Source organism: Salvia hispanica, chromosome 3 (assembly GCF_029641045.1).
Source record: "Salvia hispanica isolate PSC_SH4W2 chromosome 3, Shi_PSC_v1, whole genome shotgun sequence".
Lineage (NCBI taxonomy): Eukaryota > Viridiplantae > Streptophyta > Magnoliopsida > Lamiales > Lamiaceae > Salvia > Salvia hispanica.
This window is the reverse complement of record NC_142694.1, coordinates 36,262,067-36,283,666: the sequence shown is the minus strand read 5'-3', so window position 1 is coordinate 36,283,666 and position 21,600 is coordinate 36,262,067. Positions and strand designations below refer to the sequence as shown.

Genomic DNA, 21,600 nt, shown 5'->3' with positions numbered 1-21,600 from the left:
GCTTACGATATTTTGCCACCGAATTCATATGAAGGGGGTATCATGCGGCTATCTCTAATTTGCATAGCTCTAAGCTCTTGAGCTTCAACTTAGTGTTACATGATTGCTATTGTTTTCATCCTTGCTGTGAGGATCCTATGAAAATTCTAAGTTCTTGTGCTATCTATTGTTGTCCTACATGATGCGAAGATTATTGGTGTTGAGGTTGTTTACCTCGCTTGGTGATTTCGGTTCGGTGGTGGCGGTCTCTCGCCTTCGCTGCCGCTTCCTCTCCTCTCCGTCGCCCTGCGCTTAGTGTCGTGAGTGGGTGGTGGTGTCGAGAGTGGGGTGGCGGAGGTGAAGGGGAAGGTGGCTCTTATATGGTGCTAATCTATTGGAAGCTAGGTTTGAGACTTGGAGCCAAAGGCTCCTATTTTGGGCTTGTTAGCTCTCTCACTTTCGAGCTTGATGATTGTGAGATTCTTGCCGTTTTGGTGATGGTGGCTGATCTTCTTGGCTGATTTCTCGGCCTTGATCGACGGGGAGATGAGAGTTTGACTCATCTTCTACTTTGGGCTCGTGTAGGAGCTCGTTCTCCAATGCCCCTTTGTCTCGACTCCCTTTTGATGTTAGAAGAGATGGTGACCAAGATTTGCTTACCTCATGCTCTAATTTGTAGCTTACTTAGCTACATTACCCACTAAATGTTCCATCTCTTTATTTAGCTTGTGCTTCCCTCTCTCTTTACTTGTGTGAAACTTTCTAACCCCAATTTGGTATAAACTTTGCAGGTACATGGAGGCATTCTTGGAGCTTGTGGAGGGGAGCAAAATCGAGATTAAGAAAGAGAGGGAAAGAAAGAAGATGCTCCTCTTGAGCTCATTTGGTTCTATCCCCAATTTAGTTTGCTTCCAAATTTGAGAATTAAAGAAGTAGGATAGATAGTGTAGAATAGGTGCATGTTGATTTTATCACACTTGCAGGCGTGTACTATTTCCATCACCCATGTATTTCTATTTCTTCACGGTGTATCCACATTTCTCTAATAAAAGTATTTTCTCCACTTTTATTCTTGAAACTTAAATTTTCCTTGCATTTTATTTCCTCCAACGAAGATACTTAAATTACTCCAAAGTCGAATACAACGAGGAAAGTACGATTACACATCTTCTAAACGAAATTAATTAAGCTAATAAATCCGATTTATCTCGAAAGAAGGGAACGAAATTCCGGGGCGTCACATATTAAGTTTCACTAAACAATCAATACCACCAATTTCATGACCTATAAAAAATATGTCAAACATATTTATTTCAATAAATCAGTGCATAGTAGAAATATAGTAAGACAAAACAATATTTATTTATAGGTTAAATTTTGAATGAAATAGACGCTATTTAAATGTTTAGCTTTTTACCAATCATAGACGATGAGCAAGATTTCGACAAACCATCCATGGACGAAGAAACCTTTGTGAAGTTTGTGTTATAATTGAAGCTTGACCCACGAATATTTGCACATGACTCATCTACAAAATAGTTATATTCATGAGCTAATTACAAAAAATGAGTAATGCTATTTGAAATTAAATAAAATTATAAATCATGCACAATGACGTAAAAAGACTATTTAAATATTTAGCTTTATACCTATCATAGATGATGAGCTAGATTTCGATAAACCATCTGTGGACGAAGAAACCTTTGTGAAGTTTGTATGATAATTAAAGCTTGACCGACGAATCTTTGCACATGGCTCATCTACAAAAAAGTTGCATTCATGAGCTAATTACATAAGTATTTTGCATCTCCAAAAGAATGAGTACTATTTTTTTTAAAAATAGTAAAACATGCACAGTGGCGTATAAAGAAACACAATGACAAACAAATACTCACTATTCAAAAATATTACATCTATGAAGTGGCAAACAAATAAAACAATAAAGCCCAATAAGTGAAGAATGCTTTTAGAAAAATAGAAGATTATTTAAACTAAATGAGATTAAAAATAAGTACAGATCACTAAAACATCCTTTCTATACCAGCTCGATTATATGGCCTCATTCACTAAATTAAATAAGGAGATTTAATTCGAAATTGGACCTTTAGTATATCCCACAGCCCAATTAAGTTAAATTCAAGTCCAAAAGAAAGAGAAGAGCCCAAGTATATATACCCCCAAGTCATATCCATCTTCATTATTACCCAAATCTAGATGAGAAGATGAATATTACAAAGAAACCGCCGCTCTTCACCATTCCACCGCCGCCAATTGCCGCCGGCGCCGCCTTCTTTTCTCCAGGGTTAAGCTCTCATCCGCCTCTCATTCCATCCGGATCTTCCTGCTTCTCCTCCGTTAGCTGCCTCCGCGATATGCATTCGTTGGTTAGGCCGCCGCCGTGTTTTCCCCTACCGCCTACTTTTCCCTCTCCCTTGTTCTCTACATAACGACCCCACCACTACCGTCCGCCAAAGCCGCACGGCGCCGTCTCCATTCACGCCGAAAGATCGTTTCTCTTTTCTTCCTATTTTGACTTATGATTTTTTATTTCAAACTCATATTTTGATGTCCAAAATTGCAGATTTAGATAGATCTGTAGCTAATTACTTATATTTTTATTTTTTAGACTTCATACGGTTTTTTATTTCCAACTTTTAATTTGATGTTCAAAATTTTTAATTAATTGCATGTGCTATAATAAAAAATATGAAAACTCACCTGTTGAATTTTCGCTTCGTGGATTTATTCTTGTAGACTTTGTTAATTTTTTCATTCTTCTGTAAATACCTGTATCAAAGTAACAAATATAATCAATATATTCTGTTTGTTTTTTATGCAATTCACTTTTTTTTTTCCTTTTCTGGTGCAGTAACACTACAACTCACTTTGATGGCAAGCAAAGAGGAAGATACGTAGCTGAGATAGATAAAAATTGTTACATCTCTAATTCCATTTGTAATACAACTCACTTTGATGGCAAGCAAAGAGGAAGATACGTAGCTGAGATAGATAAAAATTGTTACATCTCTAATTCCATTTGTAATACTCTAACAATGTAACGACAATCAATAACAAAATAAATACATAACAAATGCAAAAAAAAAATGATACTTTGAACATTCATAAAGAAAGAGAAGAACTTACTAAATAGGATTAGCAGCAGTGTATGATGAGCAAACTGAATTAAGTTCTTTGAACTTGTATTTATAGAAAATGAGGAGTCACCATAATTTCTGAATTAGAATTTTATCTGATAGGTTTTAAAATGCCACCAGTATTATTTATCAGATTTAAGAGGATAACAATTAAAAGAATTTTTATTTTATTCATTGGGTAATAACATAATACTAATTGTTTCCAAGTCTTTACCTTGTAGCTTGAGAGCCTCAATCAATGAGATTTGACTACTCTGACTTCCCTTTATTATGACCCCATGTTTCTTTATGATAAACTATTGCTGCGATGATAAAATATTAAACAAAATACTAATGGAGTATATATTCATATCCATTATATGTTAATATAGTATATTATATGCTAATAAAATAATAAAATTGAAGAAAGATTACATGTATAGAGAAATGGAGATTTTTTTTGTGAATAGAACTATAGCAAATGTGATCTCAATTTGTAGAGGATGAAAAAATATGAATTTTGGAATAATTTTTTTATATATTTCATTTAATATATAAAAGATATTTGAATAATAAATAAAATATTTATTGACCTATGAGATTGTAACAAATGGCATAATAACATATATTCCTCAACCACTTAATCTCATTTTATGCATCGGTGAAGAGAGTTTTTAGTTTTTATTGTTTTAATTACATATATATAAGTGCGATTTGACTGATTTGACAATTTTTTATGTCATACATATTCATATCCATCATATGTTAATATATTAGTATATTATATGCCAATGAAATAATAAAATTGAAGAAAGATTACATGTATAGAGAAATAGAGATTTTTTTTGTGAATAGAACCATAGCAAATGTGATCTCAATTTGTAGAGGATGAAAAAATACGAATTTTGGTATAATGTTTTGAATAATAAATAAAATATTTATTGATCTATGAGATTGTAACAAATGGCATAATCTCATTGGTCAATAAAATAAATTGAGAGAGAGACCACTTGATCTCATTTTTACCCAATGGTCAAAAGAACCCGATTTGACTAATTGACATTCATTTATTATCTATATCAAATCAATCATATATTAATATTGTACTCCCTCCGTCCCATGTTACTCGCACTTTTACTTTTCGGCACGTCACAAACTCTTTATACTATTTATAGTTTAAGTTAGAATTAATGCATTTAATTAATATGTTAGATTAAGTTAAGAAGTCCTTTATAAAGTGACGTCTCATTACATTTAAAATTCTAATTTAATTACACTAAAAAATCAATCTCAAATTTACGGCCTAAAATGAAAAGTGCGAGTAACATGGGACGGAGGGAGTATATTATATGCAATACAATTTTATAATATGCTTATCAACATTTCATGAAAGTGGGCGGGAAAATGGATTGGTTGGTATTCCGCTTTTATATATATATATATAGATATAGATTAAAAGATGGACTAAATTTGTCGAGATCAAGTTTGATAAATATGGATGTTCTAGAACTCATTGCAATTTAGTAATTTATCTATAATAATGGTACACCATTTTAAGATGGTAGCGTAATGAATAATCCAAAAGCATCGACTTTATTATCAATCAAATCACAATCGTCTTTGTTTGGCTCGCCAATAATGGTCGATTACAACTAGCAATTATGAGATATTAGCAAAAGCCATGATTAATTAAATGCTAAGAGGTAGAAAGGCCACCAATTTATCCATTATGACCAATGCTTAGTTTGATAGTTATCACTAAAACAACCAATTAAAAAAATGATTTTATAGCTAGCCTATTGTAAGAACAAGGTAAGACAACATTGTCATCATTATCTTTCTAGATGTTGGCTTGTGGTCTATTCTAGACCTATAACTTGAGAATTATGAAGCCCTTTTTACATTGGCTTTGGTGATGATACAATTCCTTATATAAATTATACTCTTATTGAAACATGAATATTGGAAAAATTAGTGATTTGCTATAAAGTAATTAATTAGAATTTAATTTTTCACAATATTTGACAATTAACTTATCTAACACTATCGAATGTTAATCAAAACAACATTATATTGCATACAACAGAATGACATTGTATCATGCTTAATTAAATAACCTCATTTGTTAAATTAAAATTTATATTTTGAAAGTATGAGAAAAAAAGGAGCAAAAGAGAAACGTCAAACGAGATGGAAAATAGTGAGACTGATAAATCCCTCTATATAATACGACGTCGTTTCACTATCATTAATGTGACACCATTTGGATAATGTTCGATAGTGTCATACGTTATTGCTAAAATTGTACTTTGTCTATAACTAGATTTCCTTAGCATTAATTAGTCTTAGATTTTCTCATATTAAATTAGTTGAATTTATCCAAGATTAGTATATCAGATGAGAAACACCAAAAATCATAAATTATGATTAAACACCAATCATACTAATATCCAAATCTAAATTGATGTATCAAATAGAAGTATTTTTCTAATTTTAATTTTTTACAGTAAAAATGTTGAGAGAGACAGTGACATATAAACTGGAAATCTAGTGGAGAATGAACAGAATTGGTTCATAGATATGACTAGAATCACATGAACAAGGATAATTTTGATCTTGCTTTCTCTTTTGTTTCTGTTTCTTTTTTCATTTTCATTTTGATTTTGCTTTTGCTTTTGCTTTTGCTTTCGCCTCAGCTGCTGCTGTGGTGTGGTTGTGGCGGTGATGCTACATTTCGCTTTCTCAATTCACAATCCACCTCTCACGTGAAGCATAATCACACCTTTTCTTCTTCCTCTTTTGCTTTATCTCCTTCTTCACCTTCTGCTCTCTGATCTCTGATTTCTTTTGATCTACTCCAGCCCTCTCTAGATCCACGCACCTTTATTGCTCGCTGCTTCAGAAAATTTCAGGGCTTTGCCAGTTAAATTTGGGTCTATTTCACACATTGGTGTTGAGGTGGCTTTTGAATTGGGTTTGGGGGTTTTACGTGAATTACGTTTTAATCTGTGATTTGAGGTGGGGGGTTTGGGAAGTATAGAGGAATTGATCTCAATTTGATATGGTTGCTGAGAATGTGAAGTTGGATTTGGCTCTTTATGGTTGAGGAGGATGGAATTGAGTTTCATATTTCAGCAGCTGACCAGTTTTTGTGATTTTCACAATGTGTAGTTTTAGGTTTGAGTTTGTGAGGATTTGATTGAGATTCTATTCGGTGTGTTAGAGTTTAAGTGATTTTCATGATGTTTAGTTTTAGGTTTGGGTTTTTTGAGGATTTGATTGAGATTTTATAAGGCTTGTTTAAGTTTAATTGTGAGAGTATCGGGTATGCCTCCGTCACCTTCTGTTAGAGTTTCCCCGGGAAGGGAGGCGAAGAGAGAGAATCACAAGAGAGGCAGCAGTTTTGGGAGTGGGATTCTCTTTCAAGAGAAGGATGATTATCTTGCTCTGTTCAATGAGGTGCAGAACAAAGAAACTGATAATTTATTGCTTCAGACGAATGATGACTTTGACGACATGTTTTGTAAGTTCTCGAACCTGTTTTGGCAATAGTGCAGTGTGCGTTACTTGTTTAACAAATTCTTGCTGACATATGTGTCGATATTTACCATTTATGTTTCATAGCATCGAGGCCAAGACAGTTCTCCAATTACAAGCTTGGAATATCCATTCCTGCTCGAGGGGAGAGTAGTGACCTGCTTAATGCAGAAGGAGATAAAAATGACTATGACTGGTAGGTTTCTCTATGCTTACGAATCTTGCGTAGCTTAGTCATGTTATCTTGATTGGTGTTTCATTTAAGAACAAGAATCACTGCTGAGTTTACTTTCTGGAGTTAGTTAAGTTAGTTCAGATTGTTTCTTTTGTTTGTCTCTTTCTGTAATCACTCCATCCGGGAAACGGAAGATGCCAGTGCTACTGAACTGTGAAAGGATTAAATGAAGTAATAAATAGGTCACATGATACGTAAAGTAATTTATTGATGTAAGGTGTGAATAAATTTTTGCATACATCACTACATTTATTTGTTTTCAACTAATACATGCTGTCATTATAGGTTAATAACCCCTCCTGAAACTCCTCTGTTTCCTTCTTTGGATGACGAGGCACCGGCAGCTAGCCTTGCACCCAGAGGCAGGCCCAGGAGTCAACCTATTACAATCTTGCGATCATCCACGGTAAGATATCAAATATAGAAACAGCAATAAGATTATAAGTATCCTATCGATTCTTGTAATTTCGTATTGATGTCTGCAATTGGTTTCGGAATATGTTGAATTTTAGATGGAGAAGGGTTATAAGAGTGGCAGGACCAGTGCTAGTCCCCGTCGCCTTAGTCCATCTCCCCGGTCTGGTACTAGTCCATTGCAGTCTAAAAGCAGACCATTTTCTGCCACTCTTTCCAGTCCACCTCCTGCTTTGCGACGTTCTTCTCCATCAAGGGGGCTGTCTCCCCCACCAAGTAAGCCAATACCTGCTCCAAGGAATAGAACACCGACACCTAGGAGAATGAGCACGGGTTCACCTAGTGCTATTGCACCTTCAAGAGAGAGAGGTGCCTCTCCCGTCAAGACAAGTCAGGGTAACTCTGCTTCACCTAAAATAAAAGCATGGCAGTCTAGCATCCCTGGGTTTTCCTTAGAGGCACCTCCTAATCTTCGCACCTCACTGGCTGATAGGCCAGCATCATATGTCAGAGGTTCCTCACCAGCCTCGAGAAATGGGTCCAGATCTGCTAGACAGTCTATGTCCCCAACTGCCTCAAGAAGTGTCGGTTCATCTTATAGTCATGAAAGGGATCAATTTAGTTCCTACAGCAGAGGCTCAGTTGCATCATCTGGTGATGATGATGCAGACTCACTACAATCTGTGCCTATCAGCACCTCTGGCCGCTCAGTTCCAAGAAGCATAGGTAGATCCCCAAATAATAAAACTATGGGCTTTTCCAAGAAACCAACCAAAACTTTGTCAAATTCTGCTACCAAAAGATCATTCGACTTGGCACTTCGACAAATGGTAAGCATCTTTCCTTTGTTGATGCTATTCTAGATTCTATTATGGATTCATTTGCTTCCAAGCTTTTCGCTGTAGTTTACTGTGCTAAATGGAAACTGCTTCTTGATTGATAAATCACTGGACCTTGTTTTCCTTATCGAGATGTGTGTCTCCTAAGAAATCATTTTTCGATACTCATATGTTCATTTTAGCACGTGCTTTGGAATTACAGTAGTTGATTAATTTGTAGTATTATATTAATACATTACTCCTACTAAATTTATCAACTTTAAGGATGGTTTCATTTCAGTTTGTTCACAACATTTTGATTATTCTAGGTGTTTCAAGATATGAAATGCCCTCTACTTCCAAGTCGGGCAGGGTGTGATTATCGAATTTCTCGTGACTGATTATGTTCAAATTACTCACACTACCTTTATCTGACATATCCATGTGCATCATGCAGGATAGGAAGGTTCCACAGAATATGTTCAGACCCCTCCTGTCCAGTGTCCCCAGTTCAACATTTTATGCAGGGAAAGCAAGTACACATCATCGTGCTCTGACATCAAGAAATTCTTCAATCACAACTAGCAGTAATGCCAGTTCGGATCAAGGAATAAGTGGTGCACTTGATACTGAAGAAAATGAGCAAAACCAGGATGATGTGACCAGTGACTTTGTGAAGGGACGGTACCCAACTATGCAACACGAAGTATTTGCCATGGATCACACTGATGCAGTTAATGAAGCAATTGAGAATAGAATAATTGAGGAGGTGTCGGGGTATCAGGATGCAGAAAATGGTAACCCCGCTAGAGTTATTTCTCTGTCAGATACTGCTGAGAGTAGCAGCCAACTTGACACTTCTGCTGATGTAATCTTGGATGGGAAATATGACTATTTCGATGTTGATGGGACTTCAGATATGGAAATATGCTCTGGATGCAGTGACATGTTTCCTTCAAGTGAATTGGTAAAGGAAGGTGACCTATGGTTCTGTCTGGAATGCAGTAGTTTGAAAACAAATTCTATGGCAACCCTCCCAGTGACAACAGTAAAGAGAGATAAGGAAATTGCAGAAGCCATTGTTCACGATGAAGAGTGTGGATGGCATGACGTTTTGGACCAATCTGTCTCAATTCAAGAATCAGTACCAGTTATGGGTGCTGGTGAAACAGAAATGCACCACCTCAACTCTACTGCAATTGATGATCAATATTCAAAGACCGAGCGTGGCATGGATCACGATGTATTGCAATCTGAGAAGAGGGGGCTTATGGTCACCAGCCAGCAAGAGATAGTTGGAGCTGTGGAATTTCACTCCGGCCACCAACAATTACACCAGTCTGGTGTCTGTTCAACTTCAGAAGCTGATGTTTCAGAAGGTACGGGTATATCATTGCTTCTGAAGTCATCAAGTAGCAGTAAAGGACATCTCATCCAAAGCAGGAGTTTCACCGCAAGTAACATTTGTTATGATGATTTCTCTTATGTGAGGGATAGCGTAAATAGTATGAGAAGCTCCGGTGGGTATAGTAATGCATCTGTATCATCCTCCACTGATCTGGGATCCTCTAGGCAAACAGAGGCACGTATTCGCCGGCAATCAAGTGGCCAGAGATCTGACATTGAAAATTACAGATATGAAATTCCTATGAAGCATAAACGCTCCATCTCCTCTTTGTCTGGTGCGTCAGCTCTTGGATCCACGGTCCGAAGTACAACACCAAGTTGCCTAGGGGATAGTTTTGAGCTAGTGTCTTCCGACAAGGATAGGGAGGTTCATGGGGTAACATATCCAGTTCCTCCTAACCAGTCACTGCCCTCTGAAAAAGAAGCAGAAAGTACATGCACGGATTTGGAAAGCAGTCTAACCCTCAAGGTTTCTGCACATTTATCGAGTGATTTGATGAATGCCCATTCAGAAGGTAGTCCGAAGGAGTCAATTCTGGCTTCTGAAGAGCTAGTATCACATGGGAGTGGTGAAAACCTGACAGATGAATCCAGTAACGAAGAAACAGCAGCTACACAGTTACAGACTTCTGCCCGAGGGGAAGACATGCAAAGCTCTTGTAATGACATTATGGATGTCACGGAAGTTCCTCATATGAGTTCTTTGAATGATATATCTGAAATGGAAATTCAAAATTCTGGTATTTTATCTTGTGACTCACAATCTGATGTTGATTCCACAAATTCGAAGACATTAACAAATGAATTACTGGAGCCTTCTGTCTCAGTGGAACAAAATGATAATATGACAGAAACTACTGAAGAATTTGACATCCCTGTTCCTGTAAATTGTGTCCTTGGTATGTGCATCTTCTTCTGCTTTTTCTTTTGTGCCATAGTAGTTATACCAATATTATAAGACTTGTATGTTGACCTGGAGATGTCTTTATGCTTTAATATTCTGAAACTTGTGTTTGATCTCATCTGAAAAATTCCCGAGGATCGTTGCTGTGCATACATGCACATGCTCACGTATGTAAACTCATGAAAGTATCTTCAAGAATCAACCTTGTTGTGATAATACTATTTTCTGCTTTGCATCATTCCATGCCTTCTCCCCTAATGATCTGGGACTGACCGTTTGTGCTCAACTAAGCATGTTCAGGAGCTCGTAGCTGACTTCAACTTGTTTATATCTAAATTATTTCATTGGATGACTGGATCGCATAAGTTTAACTGGATTTATATTTTATGGGTTCTTAACTTCTCTTGTGAATTTCAGAAGATTTTACCATTGTGCGAGAAGACGTTGGTGGAGCAAACTCTAGAAGCCTGACCCTCGAGGAAGCAACAGACACAATCCTCTTCTGCAGCTCCATTGTCCACAATCTGGCATATGAGGCGGCAAGCATAGCCATAGAGAAGGAGAACTCGTCACTGGAAGTCGCGAGGCCAACAGTGACAGTGGTTGGCAAACCCAATCCCGACAGAAGGGAGATGCGATCAAGGCCACTGGGTAAACGCAGTTCCAAGTCCCAAAAGGCTCGCCAGAGAAGATTGGAGACAGAGACAAAGCCAAGGCCTGTGACTCCTGAAAGGGAAGAAAAATTTAGTCCGCGCATCGTGAGATCCCCTAGCAAGAAGGGCGAGGCCACCACACATCCTCCTCCGAAGCTGGAGTCCAAGTGCAACTGCACCATCATGTGAAGCCCGAGACGGTAACCACCGTGTGTTTAATAGATTTGATTTTGTTGATGCTAATTGTTTATTAAAGAGATGATGATATTAGATGCAATCCCTTTTGTAAAGTTGCAATTTTTATTAGGCTGATAATAGTGTGGGTTTTCATTCTTGTTAGTGCTTGGTATAGGTTGATTCTTTTGTTCTGGTGCTCCAGACCAGAACTGTGCATTCAGACAATTATTCTGGCCATTTTAATTGTAGCTATTTGTTGTGGTTGTAATGCCATTTTATTCAATAAAGACGCACGTGCAGGTTGGAATGTATGTTTGTATTCTTTGTATTGTTGAGTACAAACCTATCCCACATCGGGTGTTTGAGGGAAGTTAGAAGGTGGATATAATTCTCGTCTAACTCCAATTAGTTTGATGCCTTTTGAGGTGATCTAAAAATAAATCTATGCAGGCTTGACCCAAAGCGGATAATAAGGATTTTGATTTGGTGTTAATACAACATATGCAGAAGAAAAAAACTTTTGCTATAGATTTTCATTTCACATTATGCTTATAATTTTCAATTTTCATAGGAGGTGCATATGTTAGAGACAATACCCCACGGAGCTTCGTAGCACAAATTATGTGTTTCTTATATTTGTTAGCTTATTTTTTTAAATGAGGGGTAATCTAGTTTATTTATGAAAAAATAGAAATATGCATGTCATTTACCTACTATTCCATCAGCTAAATTTAAAATACTTTTAATTTGACCCAAATAAACGTATATTTTCATATTTAAAATAACATTTACATTTCTCATTCCTTGTTAAAACACCCGACTAAACAACTTCATGTAAAATCTCGTGTTATTCAAGAAAGTGACCATCTTCACGAAAAGTAGGTAGTAATATAGTTTTTGGAATAAACCATGTGGATTATTATTTTTCGTACGAATAAAAAAGTATTTTTCAATTTAATTTACCAAATATCTCATCTTGGTATTTGTTTATTTTTATGCGTTTTTTTATTAATTTTTACTACAAAAAGATTTATTTAGTGGCAAAATCTAATCTTGGAGATATTTAATACACAGCGAAAGAAACCAAGAAAAGAATGAAATGATGAATTCGGAAAGCAACCAAAAATTTGAAAATAACGAATATAGAAAGCAGCATATGCCAGATTCCATACTCAATATTTATGACTAAAGCAAAAATAATGTCAACCGTTTGTTAGTTAACTTAAACACGCAGCTGCTGTATAACTTCCCAAGATCTGCTTTGAAATTGAGAAGAAAAGGGGGAAAAAGAATCTCTCAGATATTGTGATGATGAGTGATTTGTCAAATGGAATATTGGCGCTTCTCACAAATCATGCGTTGCTGTCTGCCTTTCTTGGCTTCGCTATTGCTCAGTCCATTAAGTTCTTTACTCTCTGGTATATGTTAATATGTGTGTGATTTTATCTATGCTATTTTGCAAGATAATAATGATTTTTCATTATCAAACTGAATCTTTGCATTTTAAAGATTATGTTTTTGCAATTGGAAATACTGTTTTATAGTATATGCTAAAGCAGAATTCTTCCGCCTTTTTAAGTTGTTTTTTTTGTTGTCTAAAGTGATGCAATGAGCTCTGTTATAGAGCAAACTGTGTTCTTGGGAGTCTTACGAGCGTTGTATCGATCTAGGTACAGGGAAAACCGATGGGATCCGAAGCAACTTATCGGATCTGGTGGCATGCCATCGTCACATTCAGCTACTGTGACCGCTCTTGCAGTTGGCGTTGGCCTACAAGAGGGTTTTGGAGGGCCGGAATTCGCAACTGCGTTAGTCTTGGCATGTGTGGTATGTTTCTCTTGTTTACAATTTACAAAGGTCTAAATGTATGCATACAACTTATACTGTGATAGATACCAAACACGACTAGTCTGTCAGGAGAGAGAGCTCATTTAGTCTATATACCCCACACTAGTCGTTCTCAAACCGATGTGGGAATTGAGTCCGTAACATACTGTCCGGACACTTTTCCTTTCCCATGTGCCTTAAATTGCTACACAAATACTTATAGAACTATGCAGAATCAAAGTTTAGAAGTTCATTTATAAATTACTCCTAATAGAACTTAGATCTTATACTAACTCCTAGTTTTCCTCATGCCCGGGCTTCGACTTATGCTTTTACTTGCACAATCGACTTACAGGCTTTGTTCTAAGCTTCCGTATATTGTATGTACTTTCGACAGGTGATGTATGATGCAACTGGTGTAAGATTACATGCCGGACGTCAAGCAGAGGTTCGTATGATGTTTTTTTGCACAAATGCACACGCTACTTCATCAATTACACCCCAAATGTGATAAATATAATGTAACAAAGGGCAACAACTACAGTTTAAATACAACCACAAAGTTTCTAATGAGCTATATATCTGGCAGGTATTGAATCAGATTTTATGTGAACTTCCAGCTGAGCACCCTCTTGCTGAGAGCATGCCTCTTCGCGAACTTCTCGGTCACACGCCTACTCAGGTTCGAATAGATGTTTTTAGTTATTCGAAGAACCATCTCTCAATCTCATCTGGATGAATACACTTTTTGTTTTTCTACTAAATTCTGCTCCATCCATCTTCGAACTTCCATGTCCACGCTCTGCTTGCGCAATCTGCATAGACCAACGATCAATTTATTGCGTGAAACCTTAGAACATGACCAAATACTCGATTGTAGATTATAGATACAAGAAAACAGTCTCTCTTTATTGCTTTATTAATTATGTTGTTCATTTTTTTGTGTTCATTGTTTAACTTCAGGTTGCTGCTGGTGCTGTTCTGGGATCAATTACAGCAGTAATTATAAATTTAATATGAAGCAATCTGGATAAAGACTTTGTTTAGTGTTACTAAAGTCGTGTTGTGTGCGTGTATTGACCTAGTTGTAGAATGGTTAATGTTGCGACCTTCAAAATCTGTATATTCATTCATAAACAAAAGTCTGTATTGTGTTTTATTTCTATTTTTAACAGAATGGGTAGCTTAAAGGTACATATCTGATGAAAAGATAAATAGAAAAAATTGTTTCTCTAACCTAAACCTTGCCTCTATTGCATCATGAATCTAATCTCAGTATAGCTGAGAAAACTTTCTTGAGCTCTGAAACAGGATCACCCTCGATCCCCGACTTTGTGCGCCATGCTACGTGTTCATCTGGCCTCACTAGAATAGCTCCTTTATTCGTCATCTGACAGAGATCCCACCATGATGGTAAACCAGGACAAGTTTTAGCATCTACAACGTCTACAAAGTTTTTCCACGGTGAAAGCAGCCTTTCGCTGCTGCTAAGAACTGCATATGTTGCTTTGTCTTTCCACATTATGCATACTTTAAGTGGGAGTTGAAATTCCTGAGCCACCTTGAATGCAGCCTGAGCTAGTTGATACGATTCTTCGATTGCGGATATAATAAGAAGAAATTCAACATTGTTTGCAGATACAAGGTCCAGGGTAGAGCAGGTTTCCTGACAAAATTGCGACGAAATCATGTATTTTGCCTAAAAACCTTCACAGGCACAATTTAGAGAAGGTGGCATGGCATACCTCTTTTGAATGTGACAATAACTGAATGTTCGTATGGGGCAGCCTTGATCCAGGATCCGAGGATGGTACGTAGTCCCGCCTCCGTCCAGTTGGCTTTTCTTGCGTGCTTGAAAAACTCTCACCATCGGAAAGTAGTGCCCCTTTATAATACCTAAGGTGAAATCTCATGGTTAGACAAATCATCACGGAGTACCCATTGGGGCACACGCACAAGCACTAAATCGCGTAAACTTTCAAATCATTGTAGTACCTGAACCCTAGGTCTTCAGCAGGAAACTGGAGTTGCAGGCTTTTTCCTTCTTCAAAGATCTCTCTTAGTTTTGAAAGCCTCGAAGATCCAAGCGGGTTGTTTTCATTTAGAATAAAACCAGAGAGCTGCATGCGGCCTATGCTAAATATTCCATTGAAAATCGCCCTTTGCAGATCAGACGGTAAGATGGAACCAAGTTTTTGATTTATGGTACGATGTACTGCGAATTGAGAAACGGTGCAGGTATCTGATGAGTTATAATAACAGTTGAGAAAGTTCATTTCATAATTGTAGATGTATTACCTGAAGTAGCAATACTTGGATCAAGACCAAGAGCAGCAGGAACTTCCATTGCTGCTTTAAAATTTTGGACACTTAGGTCAGTGTTAAAGAGAGCAATCTGACAAGTACCAAGTGTAACGGTTTTGTAAGATTTTTGCTCTGGAAATGCTGATTAGCACAATTACACTCATGAATATACAATACCTGCCTACGCTCTGTTTCATAAGTCGAAAGAATTGATGGTGGTGCTATTCCCCTGAGTACAGAAGCCAACTTCCAGGCAAGATTATGAGCATCCTGAATTCCGGTATTCATTCCTGTAAAATATAGCAAAAGGTCTTGGATTGAATAACTGGCTCTCTGATGGCCTTCAGTAACTAGCTAAAGGTATCAATTTTAGTATAATATCCGAAGATTCATACCAAAGCCGCCAGCAGGGGGAAAGCGATGAGCAGCGTCACCAGCGAGAATTACCCTGTTGTTACTAGCTAAGAACGCCTGAGCAACTTCAGCATGCATTACCCAAGGCTTTACATCCAGGACATTGACATCTGCAAGCTCTCGACCAACCAGACTGAAAATTATTTTCTCACACATCTACAATACAAAGAATTCTTTAGAACAGCTGATTTATCATGATTAATTTTCTGGCTCTTAACAGCACAAGAATACCTCGCCACCTACATTAAAATCTTATAATGAAACTCAAGCTATACAGGTGAAGAAATGGATATAGAGATAGGGAGTTACCCTTGAGCTGAAATCTTCAAACCTTTGCTGGGGAGGATAAAAAGGTACCTGCATAACATAATATGCCAGAAATCTAAGTTACTGGCGTCATAACAGCACAAGATAATCAATACGCACAAAACTAAAGCCGGGTTGAAATATACAGCACCTGCAGCACAAATTCTCCTTGCATCAGGTCATGAGCAACAAGAACGCCGATGGCTTCAGTGTTGAATATAAAAAACAGCATGCCTGGTCTTTCATTCATTAAATACTGTCCAAGGTCCTGACTTGTAAAATGTATGCTGATAAGTTTTTGCAGATCATGTTCACCACTCATGTCTATTCCAACTAGTTTTCTTACTGTACTACTTGCACCATCTGTGCCAATAAGAAAATCACAATGGAACTTTTTTTCTGCACGCTTCCCTTCCCTTGTTATAGAAGCGGTCACGGTTACACTATTTTCAGTGGTGATGGAAGTGCATTCATGCCCCAAGAGTATTTGCTGCTCTGCAAGCTTTACGTCGTCAGAGTTGAGAAAGCCATCTCTTCTGACATGAAACCCTATGTGCTTGAGCTGTTCAATTAGCAACCTCGTAAGTTTATGCTGAGAAAAGTGGGCAACAGAAACTGGACTCACAATCTTGTCAAAATCTGCATACAACAGAGCTTGTGAACGTGATAAGAATTTAAAAAACTGCTAATTAGGCAAGGAATGGGAGAAACGGAGATTGTTGATATGCTATTCCAATTCCGTTGAGGGAAAAGGGAAAAGATTGGTCTGACAGACAATATACATGCTAGGCGATAGAGCTCATCAAATAAGTACTAGCTATGAGTCCTTCCATTCAACATGAATCTCAATAACCGATTCAAGGAACAAGATTTTTCTCGATATTCAAGAGCTGCAGAAATGAAGAAAACACCTTTAGGTTGCATATGGTCAACTGAACCAAGAACTTGGCCGGTGAGCGAAGTGCAGTATACAAACTTCCTCCATAAGTCTACAGGCGGTTGATGCCTCAAAATCTCATCAGCCAGTCCATTTAATTTGCGAAACACCTGGCACGAATCATCTACTTCAATACAAAAGGCCTCAATATCTCAAAATTAACCCAACAAAAAAGGGGATGCAAAAAAACCTCCATGGATCGATTGTTGATGAAATGAGCTTGAGGGTGTCTTGAGAAACCACAACTTTTCTCCAAAACTGCACATTTAACCCCTGCCAGCAAACACCATTATAATTTATAAATAGCCTCAAATTTGACATCAAAGCAAAACCTATAAATCAACTAGTTAGCCAGGAAAAAAACAGTACTAGAAAGGAACAGATAAAAATTGAAATTTGGCATATATACAGATGACAAAATGCAATTGAGCCTCATGATGTATGAAAATCAAACAAGTCCAATAACTTGAAGCACAACATAAAAAAGAAGTCTTCAAAATAGAAGAGAAATAGAAAAATCGGAGATGTTGAACCTAATTTAGTGAGGAGAATGGAGAGAACAAGGCCAACTGGTCCTGCGCCGACGATCAAGACAGGCAATCGTGAATCTGGGCCGTCAATTCCGTGGGAAGAGGTTGACAAATCTGTGCGGAGATTATAGGAGGAGCATAGAACGGCATTGCGGTGGAATCTCCTGGTGAGCATCAAAGCTGCCATTGCAGCAGCCACTGCGCCAATTCTACTTCGGTTTCGCTATTTCTTGAATCGAAACTTAAAATTCCAACTAATTTAAGAATGTAGTGATCTTGATTATTTGTGTTGCGCGATGATACAGATTGGGATTTATGATGATTCTTAAATAATTTGAATTAGGTAGGAGAACTCATGGATTGATTTATGCCAACGTGTTTCATTTCCTTTCAAAAGAGCAAACTATGTGTTAAGTTAGTATTGGGCCGTCTCCGGTGCAGGTTAATCGGTCCGGATCCGAACCGTCGGCTTATAGGTACATTCGTAAAACTCCATTAGTCGGTTCAACAGCTCCTGGAACGTATTAGTATATTCATTTTGTTTTTTCTATTTCATTCCGTTGTTTTACATGCTTTAATATTTAATCGGGATATCTCATCATCTTCTTTTCATTTTCTTTGCCACCTTTATTTTCACTCAATCCGGATTCTATTTTTTAATATACACCTAAATAAAACAGGGTCTCATTTTGATCATCCACAATATATTTCAAACTCACTTACCGAACTACACTTTTGGGCTGAAATGCTGAAACTAGGGCCCTCTCGAAGAATGTTTTCGGCCCAACTAGTAACTAACAAGTTATTTATGTACGAGACGCAGCCACACATCCATACTACTATTATTTTATTTTATTTGAAAAGCACTTTATACAAAAATTCACGTTTCTATAATACTCCATCCGTCCTGCTACGAGTGGTGATAATTTAATTTGAAAACTCTCTCTCCGTTCCGCAACCGTTCCGCGGTAGTTGAGTCATTTCATTTTCTGCACTTGTTTTGGAAAAATATTACAATAAATAGTTAAAATAGAGAGAGAGAGTAAAGTAAGTGCCATAGATAAGATCTCTCTTACTCTACCTTCTCTCCATTTTAACTATTTATTATCATTTTTCTAAAACGAGTGTAGAAAATTAAATGACTTAACTACCGCGGAATGGAGGGAGAACTAAGTAACATGCAAATCACATCATATGCAATAGCAAATCAGATTATCCGTTACATGTGGATCATAGTTAAACATGAGTACTAAATAAATTCTCTATTAATTGTGTCCTTACAAAATACTACTAATCATATCCTTTTTATTTATGATTTTTTCTTCAATATTTCGATAGCACCAATGCCCAACATGGAATAAAAATCCTCAATATCAAGTTATTCAAATATTTTAGTTTATCTTTCATGATCTTTTTCATCTTATAATTATGTTCCAGAAAGTAGATGAGAGTATTGATGATGATTGAGACTCGTAACAATTTTCTCCAACGTTGGACTAGAATACAATAACTTAGTTGGGTGTTCAAATATATGAAGATATAGTAGCACACCATAATCAATAGTCTAGATTGATAGTATTAATTGAGGAAAGGGTAAAAGTTGTATAGATACCTAGGCCACAGGTGATATGTTGGATTTTGCCTTTTAGGAGAAAGATGGTGTAGTGTGAGGCTACTAGGAATAGATGGACCATTTTAGGGGATGTAAGGATGTTCTCATTTTTCAATTTTAGAGCTAGGAAAAGAAATATAAGAAACTTGTATATAATTGCCATTAAAAATGAAAGATATATGTCGGTGTGATGGATCTAGGTTAAGGTGAATAAATCTTCCCTCATGCCCATACTATCATCATTTAAATATACTAGATAAGAGATTTCCAACTCAAGAAACTTGTTCATCAACAATTAATAGCACGTAGAAATGCTGGTGTATCAAAGCTTGAGGCTAGCATAGAGGGTTGTTAGGTTTTGATCGGACTATCAATTTTGATTTTTGAATCGTAACACGTGCATTTTGGATGAATCAAAATCAACATATCGGATCTACTAGTCTAGTTTCGATTTTAACAATTTTGAACCGTGAAATGACAATTAATTGGTGGTCTCCGTCTAATATCAAGAAACTGACGATTTTGGCACAATATCAAAAAAATCGTCAAAAGTGGGCCAAAAACATTGATTTATAGTTCAAAACCAAAATGACATATAGGACCTTTAATCTAGTTACAGTTCCACTTTGATCGAAACCAAAAACAATGACCGACAATCCTACTAGCATGTAATAGTGAAGCAAGCCATGACAAGTATATGAAGAGTCATAGTCTATCCATGTCAATGGCGGATCCAAGAAGATAAATTCGTGAAGTTTGAATTAGTGAATAAAATTGTAACTTAGAAATGAATAAGAAAGTCAATCTCAGATCCAAAGAATTAGGGCAGAATTATGAGCATCAGACTAGCAACAATTCTAAAACCGATTTAATGAAGTTTACGTATTTATAAATAGACGAGGGATGAGTCGATTCTACCGGACCCTACTATAGATACAATACAACGGAACAATGGCTTTCACAAGTACCACTCCTTTCTAATAAGATAGCGTAGCATCCATTGATGCTCGTGCCATCTCTCTCCAATCTTTTTGCTCTGAAAATTTCAAACTCCCATCACTCTCAACCTTTTACTTTTTTAGAGATACAGAATATACTTTAATGAATGTGAGTAACGTCTTTACTCTTGGAGTTATCACTAATTACATTATTAAAAAATTAATGTGGAGCCTAACATAAATCAAACATTCAAGTTAATGCATTGTTTGGATGCTAATGGAAAATGCACGTGCCACCCTCACTAGTGCCATTATATTAGGGAATGCAATAAAATATGACAAAAGATTTTTAGTTCGAAAAAAAAATAAAATAAAAATAAAGGACATATATAATGCCAAGATGTGGGACTCATCATTCTATTAATATATCCAAAATTGTACCACTCCAATTAATGTAACAATTTGTGCCCATCCATCCCATGTGAAATATCTCAGAAATTAATTAATATCCCAAAAATGGCCCCTTTAATCTGACATACTAATTTACCATATATTCTGAAAACTCACATGTCATTCTTGATAATTTTTTTTGCTCAATCTCATTTATCATTGCAATTTAATCAATCTTAATTATGTTTTCATTTTTTGAACTTTATATTTCAAATGACAAATTGTCTGGAAAATCGTGAAATTTGATCACCGTCTAATAACTTCCAAAATTAGTCATAGAGATCATAAAGTTTAAATTCATTGTCAATTATCCAACGTCAATATATATTGATGAAATTGTACTTGATATAAAAACTGAGAAATAATGATGCGTGAATGTTATCGCTAACGAATAATAAATCAACAATATATATTACGTGTAATAATTGAGAACCAATTGAATATTCCCTTGACAGATTTTCAAAGTTGTATCACAAATCATAATTGACCGTATTTCATAAATTTTTCTAGTATTTTTAAAAAGTGGAATAAATGATTTCCTGACCGCTACGATAAGTGTTACACAAATATGGGCATTTATTTGGTTTTTCTCATAAGTCAAAATCAATTAAGAGATGTGTTGGGCTTCTATTAATTTTTTATTTAAAAAAATACACAATACCTTTTCCTCAAAAGGCAGTGCTTGCCTCGCTACAATAACTAAAACAAATAATTTCTCCGTCTCGTATTTATGGTTCATTTTAAGAATTTAGAATTTATTTCACTTCATAAAGAAAATTGAGAAAAGAAGTTAATGTGATCCCACCTTGATCAATTATAGAAAAAAATAAATGAGATTAGTATTAATTTAAGAACGTACTACAAAAAATAGTCAAATGGGATATTCTACATGGACGGTGTCAATGGATTACTTAATTTTCTTCTCATATAAAAGTGGAAATGGATTTGAATCTTGAGTGAATTACATATTTAGGACTTATACTTATCATGACGAACGTTTGCGGTTCCTATACTTGCAAAATAT

At 36.3% G+C, this 21,600-nt stretch overlaps 3 protein-coding genes across 6 annotated transcripts; 2 read left to right on the top strand and 1 right to left on the bottom strand.

Annotated features, from left to right (window-relative positions):
* Positions 1-5,677: 5,677 nt before the first annotated feature.
* On the top strand, positions 5,678-11,569 carry LOC125209884 (uncharacterized). Of its 2 annotated transcripts, none has more exons than XM_089069302.1 (6): positions 5,678-6,636; positions 6,738-6,846; positions 7,171-7,291; positions 7,398-8,129; positions 8,575-10,423; positions 10,849-11,569. In XM_089069302.1, exons 1-6 carry the CDS (start codon positions 6,441-6,443, stop codon positions 11,268-11,270), a joined length of 3,429 nt encoding a protein of 1,142 aa, XP_088925428.1. In that variant the 5' UTR covers positions 5,678-6,440; the 3' UTR covers positions 11,271-11,569. The 2 variants fall into 2 exon arrangements, with proteins under 2 accessions (XP_088925428.1, XP_088925427.1); XM_089069301.1 differs by having other exon boundaries at positions 5,679-6,636; positions 10,846-11,569.
* An 886-nt stretch (positions 11,570-12,455) lies between these two features.
* LOC125215266 (uncharacterized) lies at positions 12,456-14,279 on the top strand. Its single transcript, XM_048116638.2, has 5 exons — positions 12,456-12,676; positions 12,929-13,085; positions 13,483-13,533; positions 13,675-13,767; positions 14,049-14,279. Exons 1-5 carry the CDS (start codon positions 12,567-12,569, stop codon positions 14,103-14,105), a joined length of 468 nt encoding a protein of 155 aa, XP_047972595.1. The 5' UTR covers positions 12,456-12,566; the 3' UTR covers positions 14,106-14,279.
* On the bottom strand, positions 13,572-17,957 carry EMB2421 (FAD/NAD(P)-binding oxidoreductase family protein). 3 transcript variants are annotated; one of them, XM_089069303.1, is made up of 12 exons: positions 17,580-17,957; positions 17,237-17,319; positions 17,021-17,156; positions 16,261-16,748; positions 16,113-16,160; positions 15,785-15,959; positions 15,567-15,679; positions 15,384-15,480; positions 15,081-15,300; positions 14,831-14,981; positions 14,323-14,751; positions 13,572-13,900 (listed from the first exon to the last, which is right to left on the bottom strand). In XM_089069303.1, the coding sequence occupies exons 1-11, from the start codon at positions 17,761-17,763 to the stop codon at positions 14,344-14,346; spliced, it is 2,103 nt and encodes a 700-aa protein (XP_088925429.1). In that variant the 5' UTR covers positions 17,764-17,957; the 3' UTR covers positions 13,572-13,900; positions 14,323-14,343. The 3 variants fall into 3 exon arrangements, with proteins under 3 accessions (XP_088925429.1, XP_047972594.1, XP_047972593.1); XM_048116637.2 differs by lacking the exon at positions 13,572-13,900 and having other exon boundaries at positions 14,188-14,751; positions 16,261-16,671; positions 16,735-16,748; XM_048116636.2 differs by lacking the exon at positions 13,572-13,900 and having other exon boundaries at positions 14,188-14,751; positions 17,580-17,956.
* Between the last annotated feature and the right edge of the window lie 3,643 nt (positions 17,958-21,600).